At 41.4% G+C, this 19,305-nt stretch overlaps 4 protein-coding genes across 4 annotated transcripts; 2 read left to right on the top strand and 2 right to left on the bottom strand.

The window, feature by feature from the left end:
• Positions 1-10,483: 10,483 nt before the first annotated feature.
• On the bottom strand, positions 10,484-11,597 carry K441DRAFT_669810 (uncharacterized protein). Its single transcript, XM_067650184.1, has 3 exons — positions 11,493-11,597; positions 11,404-11,430; positions 10,484-11,339 (listed from the first exon to the last, which is right to left on the bottom strand). The coding sequence occupies exons 1-3, from the start codon at positions 11,499-11,501 to the stop codon at positions 10,863-10,865; spliced, it is 513 nt and encodes a 170-aa protein (XP_067497528.1). The 5' UTR covers positions 11,502-11,597; the 3' UTR covers positions 10,484-10,862.
• Positions 11,598-11,625: 28 nt separating this feature from the next.
• K441DRAFT_621952 (uncharacterized protein) lies at positions 11,626-12,849 on the top strand. The gene is made up of 2 exons (XM_067645985.1): positions 11,626-11,883; positions 11,962-12,849. Exons 1-2 carry the CDS (start codon positions 11,664-11,666, stop codon positions 12,687-12,689), a joined length of 948 nt encoding a protein of 315 aa, XP_067497527.1. The 5' UTR covers positions 11,626-11,663; the 3' UTR covers positions 12,690-12,849.
• A 209-nt stretch (positions 12,850-13,058) lies between these two features.
• Positions 13,059-17,953, bottom strand: K441DRAFT_690817 (TTL-domain-containing protein; the record flags this gene model as incomplete). The annotated part of the gene is made up of 3 exons (XM_067652422.1): positions 13,059-14,435; positions 14,993-17,183; positions 17,757-17,953. The coding sequence occupies 3 exons, from the start codon at positions 17,951-17,953 to the stop codon at positions 13,059-13,061; spliced, it is 3,765 nt and encodes a 1,254-aa protein (XP_067497526.1).
• Positions 17,916-19,271, top strand: K441DRAFT_424277 (uncharacterized protein; the record flags this gene model as incomplete). The annotated part of the gene is made up of 1 exon (XM_067641571.1): positions 17,916-19,271. A coding segment is annotated over one exon (1,356 nt), but the record flags the coding sequence as incomplete, so codon positions are not given.
• Positions 19,272-19,305: the final 34 nt, after the last annotated feature.

Here is a 19,305-nt window from a genome sequence, read left to right as displayed (position 1 = left end):
CTACTTATAGGTAGAGGGCTTCCTAGCTAGTATACTTAGGCGTATTGCCTTTTTAAGGGGCCCTTAATCCTTATATACGTTTTAGTATTTAGTATATATTTTCTTTTACTAGGTAGCCTTATACTATAACTATTCTCTATATAGTAGTTATATTAATATATAAGTCTACTAGTAAAACTACTACTTTATGTTCTATTATAGCGCGTAGTGTTCTCTTATAAACCCCTATAGTTTTATATAGGTACTAGTTTTATAGCTTAGCTAATAGCGCTAAAGAGCTTTTTATTAATACCTTACTACCTAGTCCTAGGCCCTAGATCTAGGAGCCGTATAGTATTATTAGCCTTATTATAAATAAATAAATAAATATCTATATAATTTCCTATATAATTATTTCTATAAATTCTATAATTAATTACTAGTATAAAAATATATATCTATACGCCTATATATTTATATAAAGCTCTATATAAAGTTCTATATAAGACTCTATATAAAGCTCTATATAAGGCTCTATATAAAGCTCCGCTTAAAGCTCTACTTAAAGCTCTACTTAAAGCTCTGCTTAAAGCTCTGCTTAAAGCTCCTTAAAGCTCTGCATAAGGCTCTGCTTAAAGCTCTGCATAAGGCTCTATACGAAGCTCTGTATAAAGCTTTGCATAAAGCTTTATATAAAGCTCTACGTATGGAGGCTCTACACGAAGCTTTGCACGAAGCTCTGCGTACGGAGGCTCTGTATAAAGCTCTGTATAAAGCTCTGTATGAAGCTCTACAGAAGCTTTACACGAAGCCCTACGCGGAGCTCTGCGTGGGGCTCTGCGTAAGCCTCTACTAAAGCTTTACATAAGGCTTTATTAAAGCTCTGTGTGAGGCTCTACCTAAAGCTTACCCCCTTCTATAAAGCAAATCTATACCTACTAGTAGTCCTTAGTTATTATTTAAAGCCGGCTCGTCGGTTTGGATACTCTAGCTACGGTAGGAAAAGGTTATGGGAAAGGTGCGGCTGCTACGACTTGGGGGCGTTAGGCGCGACAATGAGATAATGAATTAGAATCGGGCAAATCGGGCAACGTAGTCTTCTTCGCTAGGTTTGATTTAGTAATTCTAGCTATTAGGAATAGCTTAGGGAGCTATAGAAGTTAAGATAATTTGGCTTAAAGTAGGTATATATAGGCCTAAATACCCCGCGCGGGACTAATAAAAATCCGAACCGTGTACTAGACCTTCTAATGAAGGTCTTGTTAAAAGCGGCTAGCGGCTTGGCAAGGTAAGCCTTGGTAAGAAGGTCTGGGAACGAGACAACCTAACTGCCTACGGCCCGATAGATAGCCCGACCTTTACTACCCCTTTCTTTCTCTTTTAGTAGATAAAGAAGATATGAATAAACTAAGAACCAGTTACCTTATATTGCAATTATAGTACCCCCTAGGTAATACCGATACTCTCTAATATTTTTTTAAACCCCTTCTAAAACAAGCCCTTATAATCTCCCTACTATAAGGTAATAGCGATTAGGGGCTAACTGTAAGAAGGGGGGGTAATATAAGGGATATTATTGCGGACACCTTGGGTTGCCCTTAGGACAACCCCTAGACGCCCTTTAAATAGTCGCTAATTACGTACTAAAGGCACGTACCTATAATATATAGTCTCTACAATCCCAAAGGCCTTACCTTCTTAAGGATTCATCTCTCTTACCAATTTATCCTATTCTATAATTGTGTCCTTATAGCCCCCTATCTATAAGATCCCCTTACATATAGCGGGAACCTTATTATAGCTATATCTAAATAGCGAATAGTACTTTATTACCTTTTTCTTAAAAATAATAAACCTAGCTAAGTATAACTATAAAGTACACAGTAAAGAAATACTAGCTATTATTTAATTACTTTCTTAATAGTGTGTAGAGCTTAAAGGTATAAACTCTTAGATTAAGATATATATAGATTATAAAGTCCTAAAGTACTTTATAACTATAAAGCATCTTACTAAATAATAAGCTTAATAGGCTAAAATACTCTTCTAATTCTTTTTTATAATTATATATCGTTCTAGTAAGTAAAACTTTAAGGCTAATACCTTAACCTAAAAAGAATAAGATATAGGACCTTAGGATAAGCTAAAGACTTAATATAGAACGCGTACCCTTCTTTATCCTAAATAGCTTAACTTACGGATCCTTAAGGAGCTAAGCCCCTAGTAAAACAAGCTAGCACCGTTAAAGGAGTCCTTAAATAAACTAATAGAGCTAATTAACTACCTTTTAACTATAAACCGCATGGCTAACGCCTTAAAGGCCCTCCGCAATTAATTTATAAAAGGAAACCCTAATTTTAAAATAGAGGAAGGATTGCTCCTATATTAGGAGCGGCTTATAGTCCCTAACGTTAACATTTATGGACTAAGCTTATTTGTAAAGCTTATTGCTAAGTTTCTACGGTATATCTTAGCAGGAATAAAACCTATAAGATTATTGATTACCGCTACTACTGGCTAAGAATAGCTGCGGATATTAATTAATATATATAGAACTGTAAAGACTGCTAGAGAGCTGTAACCCTAAGAGATAACACCCTAGGACTACTTAAGCCACTCTAAATACTAGAGCGCCCTTAGTAGTATATCTTTATAGACTTTTATAAACTACCTATAGACCGTAATAGATACGATATAGTTATAGTTATGGTTAACTACTTTAGCAAACGCCTATTTTTAATTCCTTATTATAAAAACATTAATGCTAAAAAGGCAGCCTAGCTATATATCTACTACGTTTACTAAATTTATAGACTACTAGATACTATTATGTCTAATTATAGGCTATAGTTTATATTGACTTTTTGGAACGAGTTTACCTAAATCCTAGGCATTAAGCTAAAGCTTTCTACGGCTTACTACCCCTAGATAGACGGTTAGACGGAAATTATAAATTAGTACCTAGACTAGAGGCTTAGGCCCTTTATTAACTACTTTTAGGATAACTAGTCTAAACTACTACCCTTAATAGACTACGCCTAAGCAACTTTACCCTATAACTCTACGGGATTTGCCCCGATTTAGTTAGAAATAGAATACTTACCCCATATAAGCTTTAACTAAAAAAGGCTTAAAAAAACCCTAGACTATATAAGAGAAGCTATCCTATAGTAAGACCTAATAGTATACTAAACTCTTAGAGGAGGCCTAGATGGTAGCCTATAAGAACTTAGAAAAAGCCTAAAGATTAATAAAATGGTAGGTGAATAAATACTGTTAAGAGCTTAACTTTGCCCCTAGTAATATAGTCTAGGTTATAATAAAGAATTAGAAGACTAAACGACCTAGCCGTAAGCTAGACTACTAGATGGCAGGACTATATAAAGTTCTTAAGAAGATAGGTAACTTGTATAAGGTAAAGCTCCTAGATTTAATTAGGGTTTACCCTATCTTCTTATTAGATAAGCTATAGAAAGCTATAAACAACCTATTGCCCGGATAAAAGAATAAGCCTCCCCTGCTAATTTAAGTAAATGGTAACAATAAATAGGAAGTTAATAAAACACTGACCTATACGGTAGTATAGGGAATGCTAAAATACCGTATTTAATAAAAGGGTTACGATCCGGACCTAATATAGTACCCTATATAGAACTAGTAGCGTCTTACCTTCTTCTAAGTCAATTATATAGTTATACTTAGAGTTCCGCGGTAGTATACTTGCTAGTTTATTAGAGAAAATACTAGTTTCTTCTTTATATATATTTAGTAAATGTAAGCTTTTATAGTGTATAGAATTAGACAAGCGACTTAATTGTAAATCTATGGAAATTAAGAGGTATATATATATAAAATAGTATAAGTAACAGGATGAAATGGGAACAGTAATCTGCAAGTAATATTAATCTGCGATCAATATATAGGGTGGCGTTAAGGCTGTCTCGGCAGCACCCGTAGTCGGTTATAGTAAACTAGGGGCTATAAAGGCTAAACCAACTATTATATAGTAGTGTGCTTCCGGGAGCTAGTAAAGAGAGGGGTATAGCTAATATAATTAATAATTCATTGCTTAACGTCCGATTTAGATCCCTATTAGGCCTACACGGACTACTTCTTATTTACATGTAGGGAGAAAACTCTATTTAAGAAAATGAGAAAACCCCGTAATCTATCTCCCTACCTTTTAGGACTCGCCTACTTAGCGCCTACAAGTCGCCTATAGTGCTCTACTACCTTACTATTTAACCTCCTTAGGAACTACTACTGCCGTAATAAGCCTACGGACGCGCTAGTATCACAAACTATTACTCTACTACTGTAGAGTTACTAGGGGGNANCTACTNCTCGCCCCCTTNCCTTNTATTANNATTTCCCTTANAACCNNNAACTNATTTAGNANATTTTAACTAATAAGCCACTAGGTAACCGCCTTAAGGCCTTTTTATATTAAGAGCAGTGTATTATAGTTCTATATACCAGCTGCTAAGAGTATTATTTCTTAATTAGTGCGTAGGGGGCATAGCAGTATTACGTATTTTAGTGTCTGTCTTAGCCAGCTATATTTATATCTTAGGCTACCTACTAGGATACCCACCTAGTAAAGCCAATCTTTTAGTCCTATTATTTCTGTTCTTAAGAGTGTTGCTATTATATTTTCTACCTTTATTAGGCCTTCTTAGAGCCCTTAGGTATTTACCCCCTATAGCGTTAACCATACTATAGCTTAGGTTTATCTTACCTAAGTTAGCCTCTATACCTTTAACTCCTATTCGCCTCTTTAGCGTTAGTCTAACTAGTATTATATTATAGTAAATAGTTTCCTAGCGTTCTTATATATTCTACTTTAGCTCCTTTCTNTATCTTACTATTATCTTTACTAACCTCTTATACNTCTCCCTTNCTCCTCTATNTAGGCCTNGGCCCTAAAGNNGNANNATTCTTCTTCTNCTTTCTTTACCTNTTTCTCTAATATCTCTTCCCTACTTTAGGGTTATTGGTTTATTCTCCTACGGGGCACCCTAGGGTCCCTCTATAGTTTACTTAGGCGTGTTTTAATATACTTTATAATATTAGAGTTGCGTTTATTTTACATTTTTTTATATTATAGCGGCTTTAATATATAACTATAGGGGGGGAATATTAGATTTCTTCTCAAGCAGTGCTGTGGCCGTTCACTTATACCCGCCTATAATACTCTAAAGGTAGACTGTCTAAACCTTTTAAAGTGGTTTAAGGAGTAATTTAGGGGGGCCCTTCTTAGTTTCTCTAATAGCCCAAATACTGGATCTATATGTTATAGTTAGCTGGATAACTACTATATATAGTAGGCGTAACCTCTAGAAGTATGGACCCTATATAGAATTAATAATCCTAGATAAAGCGATAAACTATACTTGGCCTTTATGGGCCGCTTACGCTATATATACGCTCTACTAGAGCTTACTGTCTACCTATACTCCTAATACCCTTAGGCCCTAAACTAGTTAACCCTTAAAGCCTTAGATGCGAATTATATGCTAGAGATCTATAGATTGGTTACGTTTTCTTATAAAATAGATTAGCTAGTATTTCTCTAGTAAGAATTAAACTCTATAACGTTTTGCCTATTCTATATAAGTGTTATAGGCTTTTTCTAGTGTTCTGCAATTCTCTATAGCTATTAGCCCGTATATAATTAGGTTTGTGTTATTAACAAAGCCTATCCCCTAGGTCGCCCCTTCCTTAAAGGAGTTAAGTAGGTTGCTTATAAAGAAAAGGAAGAGTATAGGTAAGAGGGGTAATTCTTATAGTATTCCTGTTATAACTGCGATAGGGGGGCTCTAGTATCCGCTAAAGACCAGTAATATTTCTTTCTAGCCTATAAACCCTTAGATAAATTATATAATCTATTTTAGAAAGCCCTTTACTCTAAGGATATATAAGAGACGCTCGTAGGGTATATTGTTATAGGCACTACTAATATCTAGGCTAAGCATTAATATTATAAAGTCCTTTCGCATCGCCTATATAGATTTAATAGTAGCAGTAAGTAGCGTAAGTGCTAATAGTGTTAAGCGGTTCTTTCTTACCCCTATTTAGCTTTATAGTAGTAGGGTATATTCCTCTACTATATCTACTATACGTCCCGCTATTACCCTTTCTAAGATCTTGCTAAGGGTGTTTTCTAAAGCAATAGGGCAGTAGCTTTCTGGGATTAAGTAATCTGCTTTACCTTTTTTTTATAGGATAACCGTTATTATAGATCTTCTAAGTTACGGGTAGTAGCCTATAGTAAAGTATACTCTAGCTATATCTATAAGCTAAGGTGCTATAAGTAGCCTATAGGTTTTTAGGGCCTTATTTAGAATCCTATCTAGTCCTAGTACTGTATTATTTAAAAGACGGCTAATAGTTCTAGCCATTTCCTCTGTTATTATATCGCTGTTAACCCGTAGGTAAGTTACTAATATTTTGCCTATAATATTACTAAAGTCTACTAGAGCCGGTTAAGGGAAGAACCTTTCTATAAGGATCTTTACCTTCTTATTATTGTTATTTATAGCCTATAATTCTCCTACTCTTTATAGGGGTAGTAGGTATAGGTCTTCTACTAGGCGCCCTACCTTTTTCTTTACCTATTTCGCTATAGCCTAAAGGCCCTTATTATAGGGGAGGCTTAGGTTAGAAGTATGCTTATTTATAAACCGTCTTTAGTTATTTCTTGCTTTTTTTTTAGGGTATTCTTTAGCTAGTTTCTTATATCTTTATATCGTCTCTTATTTTTAGGGTTGTGGCTACTTATATATTTCTTTCTTACTTATTATTAGCTGGCAACTAGAACTGCGTATTGTGTGGACTATACGTATTACGTATAGGGGCCCGGTTTTAAGATCGGGCAGTGCTCTTCTAGCCTATTTTTAATTGCTACCTAAATCCTTTCTAGTCTTCGGTCGATTTCCTTAGGGGTGGCTAATAAGCCTCATTTATTTAGTATTAGGTAGATTTCTTCTAGGTCTTAGAGTTATTATTTAACTACATTAAGGAAACTATCTGTCTTAAGCTTCCTTATTACGTATCTTTTTTTATTTAGTTACGCTTTAGTATCTAGGTCTAGCTATATCTAAATAGGGATATAGTCTAAGGTAAGTGCCTATTCTTTTTTAGGGTTATACCTTTTAAGTCTCTAGTATAGGCCTTTATCTATAAATGTGAGGTTAATTGTACTTCTGGTGGTGCCTTATTACTATATAATTGCTCCTAGGGGGGTAGCTAGCTTAAGGCCCTAAATATCTATAGCTCTTAGTAGGCACTCTAACTATTAATCTACAGTAATATGGATACCCCCCTACCATAGGTAGTGGAGGTTTATATCTCCTAGTAGGATAGACTCTATACCTTTAGTTTTTAGTAAGCTTATTACCAATATAATATTCTCTATTTATAGGACCCCTTTAACCCTAGAGTTATACACATTAATAATTTATACCGGTCCCCTATATATTTAGATTATTATAACTATAATATCTAGGTTAACTGCCTACTATAACTATAAGGACAGGCTAATAGCCTTACTAATTATAAAGTACATATATATAGCTGCTTTTGGTTTATATAGGAGCTGGAATCCTTAGGGGCAGTATATTAATTATATAAAGGTATTATAATACGGTTCTTGTATAGCAAGGATATAGTATTTCTCTAAGTCTAGACTATCTAGTAGGGGCCTTACGAGGCGGTGGTTTATGTTGCCGCAGTTATACTATATAATGGATAGGTAGCGGACCCCTAGCGAGGGTCCTTTGACTCTCCTTCATTCCTCGCTTCTTCTATTTCCACTTTCTCTAGGATATTTGGAGCTTCTGTCTCTTATATCTATACCCTAGTTACTACTTATTTTGTATAGAGCTTTCTATTCCCGTGTTTTGTGTTCCTATTAGCGCTTCTATGTCCAAATCTGTTATTATTACCGGTTCTTCCCCTATTCTTACTGGTCGGCTATATACCCTTTGTGGGTCGGCTGCGAATGTTATATTTGCCGCATTAAGTCTAATTCTTAATTGTCCTGGTCTTGAGCCTGCTGTTGCTGTCTATAGGGGTCTTCCTACGGGGCGTCCTCTCCCTTGTGTCCCCTGTGACCCTTATGTCCCTAATCGGTCTGGTGATGTCGCACGGCGTCGCTTCTAGCCCGTTGAGGCTTGGGAGGTATAGCCAATATACGTTTTATAGGTATACTTGTACTAAGAGTATATATAGCTCTGCTATAGTATACTTAATAGTTTTAGGGTTTTAATTACCTCCCCCTTAATTATAGGTAATCTACGCTAGCACCAGAGGGTCTCTATAGGTACTCGCTACTAGTAATAGTAGGTCCTCTATTATATTTATAACTAGTATTTCTATATCTAAAGGGTCTATACGGGTACTTACTACTAGTAATAATAGGTCCTCTATTATATTTACAACTAACGTAAAGAAAGAGTCTTCTAGCTATAGCGAATATACTATTTTATTAGCCTTAATATCTATTAGGAAAGTATTAAGGGTAACTATTTAAAGGCGTTTAGGGTCCGAAGTACCCTAGATAAACTATCTAGAATAAAAGCTAATTAATAGATCTACTTCCGCGAGCTAATTCTATCTAAGAACTATATTATAACTATTAAATAAGCCACCCTAAAAGGTCTGTAGGCTAATAGTGTTAGGGTACCCTAGGAGTTGCTAGTAGTAACCGTTAGATTATAAGCATTCTAGATTATTATTTAGTTACTATTAACGAAATATATAATAGGTTTATATAAATATAGCGCGTAGTATATAGGCAGGTTAAACTTATAGATAACGTCTTAATTAATAAGGTTAATTTAATACCTATTATTATATAAAAGTATATAGGCAGGCCTTACCCTAAGGCGTATCTATTACAATATATACTATAATACGTTTCTTTTCTCCCTCTATATTAGGCCCTAGTTATAATTAAAAGAGATACGCTATTAGGGCTTTAGGTTTTCTAAAGGCTAGGCTAGCTTTTCTTTATTAGCTTACTTCTAGTATTTCTTATAATAGCCGCCTGCAGTCCTTTAACTTACCTACGTAGTACTAGCGTCTAGGGGGTCCCCTAAGCTATCTAGCTTTTAGGTAGTCTGCCTAGGATTTTACTTAAAGCATTACCCTTTTTAGGTCTTATTCCCTAAACTTAATTTTATAGAGCCTATACTGCGACCGCGCTTTATATATAATAATTTACTACTACTACTTACACGATCTTCTGTAAGCTTTATTATATTAATTAATTGCTTTATATAGCGGATTTTATTAAAGAGATCCTTAGTAGTTCTTACCTATTAGGAAAAGTTCTGGCGGAAGAGCTCTGCTTATAGGTAGGCTAAAAGATATAAGAACTAAACGTCTACCTATTACTTAGGGTTAATAAAAGGGGTATATAAGAAGAGGTCCCCTAAGCTATATATATAGGCTAGGAAAACGTTAAACCTCTAGTTCTCTTTTATAACGGCTATATAGTATATAATAGCGTTATTAAAGCGTCTTACTATAGGGTTTCTGATCTAGTTTTAGACCATAGTCTTAAACTTATTCTATAGTAAATGACCCTTATCCCTAGTGCCCAACCAGCGATAAACCAATTAGGTAATTATCTTCTCTTTTATAAGACCTTTAATAGCCCAGCGCGTACGTCGCTTATAGTTATAGTTAGCGTTATTAACCTTAAATTGGTTCTTAATTACGACAATCCACTAGTTAAAATGATATTAAGTAGTACCGCTAATATTAGGTAGTGACTTCTTAACTAGGGTGTTGAGATTTGTTTAGCGTATATATTTGCTATATAACTTATGCTCTTTACTAAAGAGGTAATAGAAGGGCTTTATTAAATCGATAATGCTCTATAAGTTAGCTATTTTCTTAGCTAGCTTATCTAGCTCCTTTATATTAGCGGTATTAGGTAGAACGCTAGTAACCTTACTAAGCTCCTATTAAGCCTAGGTATATAAGTTAAGCTAGTCTCTAGCGTTTATAGATGTCTAATCGTTTTAAGGTTTAGGAGGTGGCCTAGATGCTGCTAGTGTACTTCTAGTGGTTTCGTCTATATTAGATTCTAAGGCGTTCTGCGGTCATGCTAAAACAGTAATTGGAAATCCCTATATAAGATTATAAATAGAGACTATGCGTTAAACCAAAGGCAAAACCATAGCGAAGTACTTATATATATAGCTTTGAGTGTCCTAAGGACCACATCCATAAAAATTCTTATCCTACCCATTATTTCCACATCGAGGAGTGACCTCGTAGGCCTATGTATTAATGTAACCTTATAAGAAATCCGAATCTTCTCCTGTAGAAACAGTAAACCAGTAATAAATCTATCCACAAAGCAGCTGACCCTATGCCTGAGGGCAATAATAGAATATAACGCTCTGAAACCGACCTTTTGGCAGGTAGATTGAGACTTGCATTAGTATCTAGAGAGCTACAGGTATCCGGAGAGCAAGTAGCCGATTATATAGGCCTTTTCACAAATATCAGATTGGTAAACTATATCATTAAATAAGTAACCTTGAATACATCTAATAATAGCTCTTAGATAGGGGAAGCGCCGAGAGATCTCTTTATATTATTTAACCGCGTCACCCCAAGTCGAAACCGAGGGGAGAGGACTTTGTAAAACGAAGGAGTACTGGAAGAGAAAAAACTCACAATAATTCATAGAGGCCCGTGTATAGTCAATGGACAGCTGTATGTCACATTCAAAGAATTATTTTCCCTTCCAGACGATTCCTCTATCCATTTCAGCACTATAGATGATCCCTAGCAAACGCCCGCAAATGCTCACGGTAGCCCCTGAAACTCCTAGATCCACTCATGCATTATGCAGAGTTCGCCATTCAAACGACTCCTGGGCAATTGCCGTCGCAATCTGTCGGTTTCCTAGGATCATAGTACTCATACTCCTCATCATCAGTATCACTCTCGTTATCTTCCAGCTTATCCAGAGCCACTTTCTTCCCCAGCTCACTATTTCCGCCAATCTTAGTGAATCCAGCCAAGCCATTAGTCCCACCCTTCCCTGTGGCGCCGCTATCACTGCCAATCTTTGTAAACCCGCCGCCGCCGCCGCTCTTCTTGGTCTTTGGATCCAACTTTATACTGACAAGCCCCGTCTTCTCAGCCTCCTTGCGTTCTGCTCGCCTTGCTTTCTCGGCCGCCCGTGGATCGGATTGCATTTTCTTCATATCTTGAAGACGTTTGCGGTGCGCGTGGTCGTAAGATGAGAGGTGTGCGTCTAACTCGTTCATGCGGGCGTAGCCTTTCTGGCAGAGGTCACAGAAGAAAGATCGCGCAGCTGCACGGGCACTCTCCGTCTATTTTTTATTAGCATGTTTTATATGAGCAACTGCAGTTGCGCTTGCTATTGAAGGCACTAACCTTGGGAGCAGGATTGGTGTAAGAGCGCTGTAAAGTCTGAGCAAGTATCATCCCTTGGCTTGGTATGCTACCGGTCTTCTACAACTTACTGGAGGCATTCTGAAAAGTAATTCTATTTTAACGTGAATCGACTATACTAAGCATAGGCAAAGAGGCGCTGATATTGAAGTTGACGTCGACACCTGGAGCTCCGCCAGGCCTCGGCGAAGATGTCGCCGACCACTCGACATGGCACATATCTTCACTTCACACCTATCGACATGGACGAGAAGACGCCTGCAACACCCTCAACACCCTCAGCCCTAGAGTCAAAAGAGAGTGTAATAGGCCTCGCAGAGGTCGATCCCTCGCCAGTAGACGAAACTCCCTTTGAAGCGTCAAAAGACGGCTATTTCCCATCATCGTCGTCGCCCTCCCCACTCCCCAGCCATGCTCGCACATCTACGCTCGGCCTAGGAAATCATGGCCCAGCATACTACCGTACAGTGCCCCTTATTCCCATTTAAATACTTCCTTTGGCTACACAGCTGTATGATGGGCCACTAATTGTTCCAATAGTCCTCCGAATTCAGCGATACTCCTCCTACACCTTTACACTCTTCGCCTCACTCCACATAATGAATACATCTCTCCTGCCCTTGCTTACGCACTCCGTTCCTGCTAGCAACCCTTATCTCCTCCTCACTCGCCCGTACTACCAATCTGCTCTTACGGAACCGCTTCTTGTTGCCCTCCCACTCGCCGCCCATATTAGTTCCGGCATTGCCCTACGTCTCTACCGGCGGCGCCAGACCTTATATCACTATGGCGCTGAGACCCATCGTGACCGCAAACATATAGCTTGGCCAGCACTCAGCAGTACTAGCACGCTAGGGTACGCCCTCATCCCACTACTAGGGTTCCATACGCTCACGACGCGGTTAATACCCCTGTACTTGCACGGAGACAGCGCACTGGTAAATCTATTATATATAAGCCATGCTTTTGCGCTTCGCCCTTTCACCTCTTTCACAGGTTTCACTACCCTTGTGGGTGTAGGTGTGTGGCATTTTATGTGGGGCTGGGCCAAATGGTTGAAGCTGGCGCCAAAGCAAGTGGGGGTTGCAGGAGCGGAAGGCCAACTGAGGAGGAAAAGGCGGTGGTATGGGGTTAATGGGGTTGCAGCATTAGTGTCTGGGCTATGGCTAGCAGGTAGTCTGATGGTGGTGGGAAGAGCAGGGAGGACGGAGGGTTGGGTAGGGAGGGAGTATGACGAACTACTTAAGTACGTTCCCGTGCTAGGATGATGGACATGAGGAACAGGTTTGTAGGTGTGGTTACTCGCAGAAACTGTTACGTCGCAATGTCTCTCAACGAAACTGGGCTGTAGAACAGGGGAGCACTGTCATGAGTTAGATAGCCATTGTTGGTGTAAACTTTGTAATCTTATTATGAATTTGTTTCTCGATTCATTTGCATGTTTCCATCACCGCCATCACCACAGGTCAGATATCTTGAGTACTTTTCATAAGTACCAAGGCTCGTGCTCTGAGACGATGCGGACTACTTGAATGCCCCCGTAAATGTTCCTGGTAACTTTGCCTTGATACGAAAGCACCTGAAAAGATGCGCTCATGCACTCTATACCATGACTATCCCACCCCTCGTTTATCATCCTACCTCCTGCCCAAATCCACATCTAAGACGCACCTCATTCTCTCGCTACCCTCTCTACCTGGCCCTTCCAATCCAAAAAAAGGCTTGACTGCCACATCCACAACCTCCCCAAACAGCCCGCCCACTAAATCTCTCAGCCCCTCTCCTGTCTGTCTAAAATCTGGAAATGCATTGACTTCCAGCAAATACGTCGTCACCTCTTGACCCTCTAGTTCTTGAGCGATGAGAAAGTCCAGCCCAAAGAGTTCGAAGGCGTTTGGTAAGGGCTGGAAATGCACCATCATGCCTCTAGCAGCAGCCTCGAAAACTTCGCTGGTTACTGAACAGATCTGGTTCCAGACGTTGTCCTTCCATGTTTCCACGCGCTCGCCCTTCGGTTTCACCTTAGCGTGTACACCAGCGTCCTCATTGGGTAGGACATCAGGTAGCGACCAAAATAGCTCCACGCTACCGTCTCTTTCACCCGTCTCTTGCAGACATGTATTCGTGAGATGCGCCTTAAGTCCTTTTTCATCATTCCCAACCTCCCATGGCGCTGCATATGCTCGTGCAGCGAACAGCGCTAGCATCGGCTTGTAGACAAACACCCGAAGAGCGCCCACAGCAAGGACGTATGTGCGGATATGGAACTTACGGAGCCCTAACGGGTTTGGGTCCAAACTAGTTGAGAGCAAGAGAGGAGGGTGGATATATGGCTGGACGATGAAATGGCGAAGGTGCGATGTAGCGATATAGTCTTTCTCATTTGAATCCCACTCGTTGCTAGTCTGCCCTTTGGATCCAGAGTTTGCATCTTCACTCGCAGCAGTCTCCTCATCTTCGCTCTCTTCCTCTGAATCGGGCGCATCAGCCTCCCACCCCTCAAAAATCTGAAGCAATTCCTCCTCTGTGCTAAATAACCTAATTCCCTGTCCTCGATCGCTCATACCCGGCTTTAGAATCCACCATTCCCTCTCCTTCTTCCCCTTGCCTTCATTACGCTCGAAGCTATCTTTAAGTTCATATGCCTCAACTAGCGCCTCATCTAGGAACTCAGCGTAGTCAACCTCAAAGTCAACTGCTGGCTTCACGCACTTCTTTAGCACACTGCCGGAGTTTTTAGTAACCCAATTCGCAATAGTGGTAGAAAGGTAGTGCTTTCTAATCAGCGCTTTCCGAATAATATAAGCGTTGCAGATCGACGTGTCAGGATGGTCAAGCAGATGATCAAATTCTAGTGATTCGTAGGAACGGAATTGTAGGAGCGGGGCGGACGGAGTTGGCAAATCGGATAGGGAGTCTATAAGCATGTACGAGGATGATGAGAGCTTAGCCGAGAGTGCGGAGAGTATTAGAGGTTGGACGTAGGGATCCTCATATTGAATTATGGAGTATATCTTCATAGCTGAAGGTAGGGAAACGGTGACGTTTGGTTTTGCGGATAATGCCATACTGGATAAATGGATAAAGCCAAGGCGATATAGGGGAAGTAAAATATCCTTTTTGTCGGAGAATCATCAGTAGATGACTAAGAAAAAGGTATTAGTTACTCTGAGTAGTCAGGCTAATGGAGAGAAAGGAATGTCGAAATAGAGATGTCAAATATGAAGCTGCCAATAACCGCTTGTCACTATCGATTTAAATAGATCGATTTGAATGCAGTAGAAAGGGCATTTCTGGATTCTTTTGGAGTGACCCTCTCCAAGGTTAAGACCATATCTCGTGTGATTTTCTATTTGAAGAAGCAAAATTTCGAGTCCCAGAGTTTCGGCGGAGAAACTTTCATCCACACCTGGGTATCCTTTGAGGTTCGAGGGGATCGCCCTGCAGTCCTGAACCCCCAAACCATCCGTAACCAAGGTCCCATACCACAATACCTGAACACCAGTTGAGCACTTCAAATGATATCCAATCCGTCATCATCATCCTCGTCCATAGCTGCCAGTAACCCTACATCAAGACCACCTAGGCTGTCTCTGCCTGGCTCTCTGATGCCTTTCTCAGCGAGCATAAATCTTGCCCTTTTCTTCGTCGGACTCGTCTCTCTCTGCTCTTGTTTCTTCGGACTTAACAAACCCTTTTTGAATGCGCCACTCCAACCCACTGGCTCACTTGCAGTGACCTTACCTCCACCTCTTTTTCTCTTGACAGGGCTTAACGAGACATCACCGGCCTTCCGTCCCAAAAGTCCCAAAGCCGTTCCATCTATGCCACTTTCCTTCTCCTTGTCCATACTTAATACCTCTCTTCCACTCGCTTCTCCGCCAGCAGGTAAATTAGGCGTGTCTGAACCCTTTAGTCTCATGTACTCACTACCCATTCCTTTCCCCACCTCCCCTAACTTTCTTGCTAATTCTCTCTCCTTCTCCTTTTCTGCCAGTCGTCTCCTATGCAACTCCGCACGACTAAAACCCCTCTCATATGCGTCATCATTATCGAGAAGCTGCGCTACACTTCGAGTGCCAGGTGCAATATAAACCGTCTCGTGAAGGTACTTGTCGTGGTACCTGCCAGCTCCGGGCGTCCCATCATTCTTCGAGTTTCCACTACCACCACCACCTCTTCCGCAAAACATGCCATAGCCACCGCCTCTACCCCTGCTAGCGGGATCTTTTCCAAAACCCGTCATAGTATTTACTTCCATTCTCCCCCTCTTACTCTTCTCGACTTGTAACGAGACGTGGAAATCGCAATACTCGGTTTTCCTACTATCAATCCATTGGCCACACTCCTTTCCATCCCTTTTTACAGCCTTGCAAAATCCTAAATCTCTTGCCCCACCAATTTCAAGGACAGTGTCTTCGCTGCTTGTTAATTTCAACGAAAATTGCCCTGAGTCACGGTTGTGTGGAGGCAAGATGTCTGGATTAAGGACCGCAATGACAGTGCCCACGGATAATTTCCAGAAGGCGGAGAAGCCGGTGTCAAAGAGGTAAAGGTTGACCTCCCACTTTAAATCTGTAAGTTTCAAAACCATGAACTTATCAGGACCCTTGGTGTCGTCATCGGGGTCTCCAGTGGAATTAGTACGGCGTACATTTTTGGGAGTCAATGGAGATGATTTAGAAGCGATGATACCGAGGACGACATAGTCACTTTCAACATCTGGCGCATCATAGTTAGGCGACTTCACGGTTTTAAGGAGTTTGGGAATTGTGAATATGTCTTTAGAGTCGAGAGTCCGGGTTAGAGTATTGTGTGGAATGAGTCGTTTAGATAAATGGAACCCAGAAAAGGTCTCAAAGATGGTGGTCGCTTCTAAAGGCGCTTCATCACTGTTTGATGGAGTTCCGGTAGGTTCAGTTGAAGCCGCAGAGTTATGATTTCGAAGGGTGCTAGTGGAAAATTTGGAGAGAGAAGATTTCGCTGTCGCGTGAGAAGTTTCCGATCGTGCGGAGAGAGTCCATGGGCTCCTCGGAGTATGCGCAGTCTCTAAGTTGGCTAGAGAGCGGCTTTTTTGGAGAGGCTGCGGGGTGGCTTTCTTCATTGAGGGTAGCATAACCGTCGTCTCCAAATTTCCCATCAAACTTGACCCGGATGAAAGTGATGATGCCGCACGAGAGCTCGCTCCATCTTGGGATGATTCTGAGGCCCTTGCAACAAAACCAAACCCACGGCTCCGAGCTTTCTGTATTCTTGATTCTTTCTGCTGTCGCTCTCTATCACTAAGCCGGCTTTCCGCAATGCGCTCACTAAACGTTTTTCCTCGCGGAGTAGATGTTCCAGTTTCTGTAACTTGCCCGGTCCCAGAACCCTGTTGCGATCTGGAGGCCGAGAGCGTACCCGATCCATTTTGGCTTCGTGCATGAAATCTCGGGGCCCTCTTCAAAGAGACGTCTTGCGCTCTCAATCCTTTGTCAATACCCAACACCACTCGCGCAGGCGATTTAGGAGCTTGCGGCGCTCTCTTGACATGAACTGGTGAAACTGGTACCTGGACTCCAGATTGTGGGCGAGGAAGGTCGACTTTCCGTAAACTGGCCGCTGTGCTCGCTCTTGAAGATATTCGTGCACTGCCATTATCACTATCCTGGTCTGCCAGTTGCTTTGCCTTCGCTTGCCGCAGTTTTTTTAGCTTCAATCGTGCTTCGATGGCTTTAAGCTGGAGCTCCAATGTTTCCTCATCCTCATCCTCATCCTCATCGCTAGATGAGATCTGCGCTCTTGATCCAGGTCTCTTCACAGAGGACAGCCTTCGAATTGGAGATGGTGAGGGGGAGTCTCGGTCACGCCGGCTTTGTAGCCCCCTCCTGCCACTAGGGGAGCTAAGTAGTGCTTCGTGAGGTGATTTTGGGGGCCAGTTTGGTTCCTTGGAGGGTACTGAAATAACTGGTCAGATCATGTTCACAGAGCAGAAAGTAGGCACATATAGCGACAAAAGTACCAGCAGACATAGCGGACTTCCTCAATATCATAACAGTGCGGTCTTACGGATTAGCAGCTGAGTATACGCCGTTGATGTCGATGGCGCTACTGCTGCTTTGCCCATATCTGGCCAAAATTAAAATTTGGAAGGCGCTCGCGCTCCTGAAAGGTCCAATGCTATTGCAAGATCAGGTTCAAGATTCGTTGGGCGCGTATACGGGCAGGATAAGCTGCACGCTGTGTTTTTGCTGTCGGCGGATTATTCTGAAACGAAGCGAGTCCTGGGGAGACGCGCCTTCGACTTCGACAGACGCGTCTCGACCACGCCTAACCAGTCCCGAGTTCTAATATACCGCCAAACGCTGCTCAATCCCTTAACAACTGTTCCAGTCGCATAATCCTGTATTTTCATAAAAGAGAACAACTTGCTCTGAGTAACAATGGCAAAAACTCGCTCCAAACCAGCCGCCAAAGACCCAATCCCCGATCCAACCTCCGCTGCTCCCGCCCCTTTACCTCCCAGCGCTATCAATCCTCCCAAACTATTCATATTACCCACAGAGGCGTCGCCCGCATCGCGGATTGTAACACTGTCAAACCCTGCGACCGCTTCTCCAAACCGATATTTCTTCTGTCCCGAAACCGGATTTTATGAGTTCACCAAGATTGCTGCACCTAAGAAGGCGCCCCGGAGCTGGCTATTAGCACCACATAAAGCTGTTGGAGATGGGCCGTGTGAAACAATATCTCCTTCAGAAGACCCAAGCAATCAGAGGACAGGCAATTCGGACAAGCATGACTCCAGAGAGAAACTACCAGACACCCCCTCAATATCAAAAGGCTATATCACGAAGTCAGCAGACTTGTTCATTGCCACACCTCTCGATATAGTTTTCCTTATTCTCCCAGCGCTCTCGCCTATCTCTTCAACCTCCAGAGAATCACAGAAGCAGCTATTCCTCTCTCTAGACGACCATCTTGACACCCTCAGTGCCACATCTCCACATATCAAGCGACTCTTACGTCATTCTCAGCTCCAAGATAGGATATCAAGGCGTATGGCGGCCATCTGCGACATAGTTGATGCTGGAGACGAGAAGATGTATAGGCTATCCCAACAGAAACTCCTTGCCATGTTGCTCTCCAAAGCTGAAAGGATGGCAACAGAAGGATTGCCAGCGTCTATGGAAGAAAAATATGTACGCGCGGTGCTAGAAGTTCCTATAATGAGTGTAAAACGAGAAACAAGCGATCTCGACAACGCCACAGAAACAGCGCCAGTTCCTGTTAGTGAAGGCGAGAAGCCTACAGAATATCAATCACAGTCCTCAGCACAGTCGCCTGGCACCACAACTCCCTCGACCGCTATAAATGACTCCCAGGCTTCTACCACCTCCATCTCTACGGCCGCGTCTAGCCTTGCTCTCTCAACTCCACCTGAGATAGCTTTGTCAAAACCGTCTATCACAGCACCAGAAGATATACCCTATCTCCTCCGCATACGCACAGCTCTCACTTTCATCTTCTCTTCATACATACCCCCTCACCTCCACAAGCAACTACAAACACTGCTCCAGGATATCAAATCCCCTGATTTTTGGCCCCTTGATGCACACCTCTCCCATATCGCATCTATGCGCAGCCAAGCACAAGCGCTGCGTTCACTTTCCGACAGTATCAGTCGAAAACGTGGCTTTGAGGGCGATGATGAAGCGGCCGAGGCTCGAGCTGAGAAGAAGCGCAAGAAAGAAGAGGATGAGAAGAGGAAGAAAAATGAGAGTAGAGGAATCAAGCAGCTCAAGAAAGTCGACACTACTGGGATGAAAAAGTTGAGCACGTTCTTTGGGAAAGCTGGGAATAAAAAATAACATAGCGGTTTTTCAGCCATAATTGCTATTACGT

This window comes from Cenococcum geophilum (genome assembly GCF_001692895.1).
Source record: "Cenococcum geophilum 1.58 unplaced genomic scaffold K441scaffold_76, whole genome shotgun sequence".
Taxonomy (NCBI): Eukaryota; Fungi; Ascomycota; class Dothideomycetes; order Gloniales; family Gloniaceae; genus Cenococcum; species Cenococcum geophilum.
Note: the sequence above shows the minus strand (reverse complement) of the source record. Positions and strands in the feature narration are given on the sequence as shown.

What these genes read in the sequence shown, in the direction of transcription:
- K441DRAFT_669810 (XM_067650184.1), bottom strand. An exon ending in ACACCAATCCTGCTCCCAAG is followed by an intron (nt 11,340 to 11,403) that starts GTTAGTGCCTTC and finishes AATAAAAAATAG; the next exon opens with ACGGAGAGTGCCCGTGCAGC.
- K441DRAFT_621952 (XM_067645985.1), top strand. Translation starts at nt 11,664, where the DNA reads ATGGACGAGAAGACGCCTGCAACACCCTCAACACCCTCAGCCCTAGAG. An exon ending in TCATGGCCCAGCATACTACC is followed by an intron (nt 11,884 to 11,961) that starts GTACAGTGCCCC and finishes TTGTTCCAATAG; the next exon opens with TCCTCCGAATTCAGCGATAC.